This window comes from Engraulis encrasicolus, chromosome 15 (genome assembly GCF_034702125.1).
Source record: "Engraulis encrasicolus isolate BLACKSEA-1 chromosome 15, IST_EnEncr_1.0, whole genome shotgun sequence".
Classification (NCBI taxonomy): Eukaryota; Metazoa; Chordata; class Actinopteri; order Clupeiformes; family Engraulidae; genus Engraulis; species Engraulis encrasicolus.
Window position 1 is genome coordinate 51,758,761 of NC_085871.1, and position 4,151 is coordinate 51,762,911.

The 4,151-nt window shown below is 46.0% G+C and overlaps 1 protein-coding gene across 1 annotated transcript in view; it reads right to left on the reverse strand.

The window, feature by feature from the left end:
* Positions 1 to 1,014: 1,014 nt before the first annotated feature.
* Positions 1,015 to 4,151, reverse strand: part of LOC134464339 (uncharacterized) — a 3,841-nt gene continuing 704 nt past the window's right edge. The window contains exons 2-4 of the mRNA XM_063217803.1: positions 2,249 to 3,892; positions 1,145 to 1,283; positions 1,015 to 1,047 (exon numbers count right to left, since the gene is read on the reverse strand). Of these exons, the coding sequence (XP_063073873.1) occupies positions 1,015 to 1,047; positions 1,145 to 1,283; positions 2,249 to 3,642 (1,566 nt within the window). The 5' untranslated portion in view covers positions 3,643 to 3,892. The remainder of the gene's footprint in view (positions 1,048 to 1,144; positions 1,284 to 2,248; positions 3,893 to 4,151) is intronic.

Here is a 4,151-nt window from a genome sequence, read left to right on the forward strand (position 1 = left end):
TTGACTGCTTCTGATCTTTTCTGTCTTGTGGCCATGCACTCTTCAGCAGGTTGTAAAGTGGCCCTGCTATCCTGGAGAAGTTTTTTATGTAATAACTGAGAAGTCCCAGGATTGCTCGTAACTGCCCAACAGTAGCCGGTCTCTTATCTTTCAGAGCCATCACAGCAGCAGTGTCAGCTGGGTCTATTCTGCTCCCTTCAGCTGATACAATTCTCCCCAGGTAACGTACCTCTGGCTTAAAGACTTCACATTTGCTTGGCTTGAGCTTTATTCCATAAGATCTTAGTTGCTGCAGCACCTTTCGGACATGTTCCATGTGATCTTCGAAGGAGTTACTAAACACCAAAGTATCATCCAAATAAGGGACACAGATTTTATCACGTAGGCCCCCTAGACACTCCTCCATACACCTTTGGAACGCTGCAGGGGCATTCATTAACCCAAAGGGAATTCTTACCCATTCATATAAGCCCCATGGTGTCACAAATGCAGTTAAAGGTCTACTCTCTTTTGACATAAAACCTTGGTGGTAGGCCTTACCCTGGTCAAGCAACGAGAACCACGAGTTCCCACCTAAACTGTCAAGGATGTCTTGGACCCTAGGAATGGGCTGCCGGTCTGGGTGGGTCTTTTTGTTTAGCTCTCTGTAGTCCACACAGAGACGTAGACTGCCATCTTTTTTTCGTACGCACACGACAGGTGATGAATAAGAAGATGCTGATTTCTCAATCCACCCCTGAGCAATGAGGTCATGCAGGTAGTCTTTTAGTTCCTTATACAGAGGTTTAGGCACTGACAGGTAAGACCGTGCAACAGGGGCTGTATCTTTCAGGGATATTGTCATTTTTAGACTGTCAATACATCCTATGTCATCATCTGAACGGGAAAATGAGGAACATTCCTCTCTTAACATCTTGCGAACAATCTCTCTCTGAACTTCCCCTAGGTGGCTTAAATCTACAGCGGGGTCCCATTTTCCATCCATATCCTCTTCAACCCCAGACTGGACATGACTCACTGATGCATGGTTTTGGCCACACTGTTGATCTAAAAGAGAAACGGGATACACAGACTGTACCTCATGCGCAGTGCCAATGGTGGTTTTGCCTGGTAAGATTATGTCATGAGTTGAGGAGTTCTGTACATTCACCGTGATGTAGGGGGAAGCACCTGCTTTTAACTGCACCACTGTTTCGTTCAATTCTAGCCCTTCTGGCCACTGGGGGTCAACATCTGGTTCAACCACCAAAATCGTGTCTTCGTCCAGGGGTCTTGCTGACAGCCTGCACACGACATGGGTGGATGTCAGTCTGGGGATAACCGTTCTTTCCCGTGTGGTCTTAACAACATACTCTTGAGGCTTTTCAATTCTCACCAGGTCAATTAAAGCCTGAATTTGTGATGTCTCGAGGCTAGGGAGAGCACACCTAACTGCCTCTTGCAGCGGTTCACTGCTGGTATTAGCAGAAAAGTCATTTTCACTGTTCTTCACAATGTGTTCAATTGCATTGTAGCCAATAATGGGGTGGGTGAGAGTGCCCCCTTTCATGACCAGGACAGGGATAGTAAGAGTACACGGCCCATGTGTTTTTCCTGACAATCCAAACAAGATTTCGACCCAACCAAGGAAGGGTATACGATCCCCATTCGCAGCTACTATTGTAAGGGTGTCAGGGGAATCAATGAGGTCAGTGACAGGTCTCAGTTTTACATTGGGGAGGATTTCATTTTTCCAGCTCTCATTTATGAGACAAACTTGGGAGCCGGTATCCCATAAGGCTTTAGTTCTTATGCCATTGAAGTAGCAGTCGACAAGACACTGTTTTCCCACTAAGGCGGCAACACTTGGACGCTTCTTCACCTTCTTCACACCCTGTTCTTGGTTTCGTTTTGAATGTGCACATTTTTTCTTATGGGCATCCCAGTGACTTATCTGACAGGTCTTAGAGCAATAGAAAGCATTTTGGCATGGAGCGCATCTTTTTAGTTTGTCCCCTTCTCCACTTATACCACACTGCATACATGTCTGATGGGACACTAGTGGGCTACAGGTTACTCCCGGTCCCGTGGGGGCAACCCTCTCTCGTTTAATGGAGGGCCTCCTGGATTCGTTTGCCTTGCCCTACAGCCCGCAAAGTAGTGCTCAGTACTCCCACATGCATAACAGTGTGTGCAAACATCATCAGTGCCACTGCGTTGGCAACCAAAGCACCTCCTTGTCCGCCCCCTAGTTGAGGGAAGAGGGTACCGTTGGGGTGCATAGCCTTGCTGGAATTGCGCCGTTCCACCTCGTCCTCGGCCACCATCACGCCAGTAGCCTGTGGGCATATAATCAAACTGACGGGTATCAATGCCGGGTGTGGGTAAGTTTTGTGTTAAGGCCACTTGTGGATACTGGATGGAGTCTCGAATCTGACACACTTCAGTGCTTAAGTTCTTCAGAACAGCAATATCTGCTTTAATTTCCTTTAGCTCATCCAGAAGATTCGGCTTGGTTTTATTTTCTGGGATCTCCCTTTTCTTCTCAGACACAGCCTGAGCCTCAGTGCACTGAGCTGAGTGAGCACCTATGGACCGCTGTGGATGTATCTCTTTCCTTTTGTTTTGTCTCTCTGTTTCAGTCATACAGGCAATGTTTACCTTCTCTAGCAGGACTTCATCATTCACATCTGCCTGTTGCAGGTAAGGCTTTATATCATTTCTTATGTTGTCATTTTGCAGCCCTGTCAGGACAGAATGCAGAAACATATTCTGCACAAGGATGGGGTCATACCTCAGACCAGACTCGGCCTCTTGAGAGGCGAAAATTATCTTTTGTCTTAGATCAAGCACTCGGAAAAGAAAGTTCTGTGGCGTCTCTTTGCCATTTTGTACCTCTGCTGTCAGTTGTTTGTAGAGCTCTGTTGCACCCTTTTCTTGGTAGTGAGATCGGAGTATTCTCCTCAGCACGGGGAGAGTCAAATCTGCTTTGCCCTCCAAGTAGCTCCGCAATTGCATGCCTGGTGCTATGGACTTTATAACTGCATGGACAATTTCATATTCAGGGACTTTTTTGTTTAATCCGGTTTCGATCTGGTGAGCCAGACTGGAAAAGGTAAGCCTGTCCTTTTGTCCTGGTTCTCCAATTTGCCCTGTGATCCTGAATTCTCTATGCCAGGGGTTGAGAACAGATGACTGTGCATGATTTTGGGTAGGCGCAGAAGGGGTATTCTGATTACTGGCTAATGTTTCGTTCCTACCACCCTGTTGCTGAGATTGTAATGACCTTTGTAAAGCTAACTGTAGGTCTTCGATCTGTTTCTGGAGTTTTTCCTGTTCTGATAACAATTCTATCTGTTGTGCCTGTGGTTGGTTAGGGGGGTGTGTGCCTGGAGCTGGTGTAGCTTGGGCACTCGTGGGCAGCTTGACTGAGGCAATTTTGTCACTAAGACTAAGAAAGAGTGACATACCCTTATCTTCTAGATCGCGTATCTCATCTTTATCCATGTGTTGTGTAATTTGTGTAATCAAAAAGGAACGACCTTTATCAGAGAAATCATCTTGGGCTATTCCCAAAAACTCACATACATGTACCAGTTGTTCACTAGTTAGAGTATAAAGCAACCCAATTACTTCAAGTTGTAAGTCCACCAAAACATCCATGTTTGTTAAGAACAGATGACCAGTGATGCAGTGAAGCAGGACGTGTTCGTGGCAAGGTGGAACCTGTAGCTCTCCTGGTTAGCACGATACAACCTCAGATGACTCTGTCCTTCTTGCCCGACCGCCGTGCTGCTGTGCTCCGCTGATCTTCCAGGTGTAGTGGTGAGTCTGAATGCAGGATGGGGTACTGCCTCTTGGAGTAGGACCTCTCACGCATCCATCCTCGCTGGGGCCTCCAAAATGTTGCACTCTGATGAGTGAAGAAATCAAAAGAAGAAAGAAGGAGTCAGGACTACTGCTTTCATCTCGATGCTGTGGTGTTATTGAATGAAAACGTAGCAGCTTAATAACTGCAACTTCTTAATTACAATACATTCACCTTTTCCTCATAAACAGTTCAGCATCTTAACAGTCTTTTTTCCCTTTTTTAACAGTGCAGTAGCTTAGTGTAGTCAACACTTTTCTCAAACCACAAAATACATAGAAAACATTACATGAAATATACAATG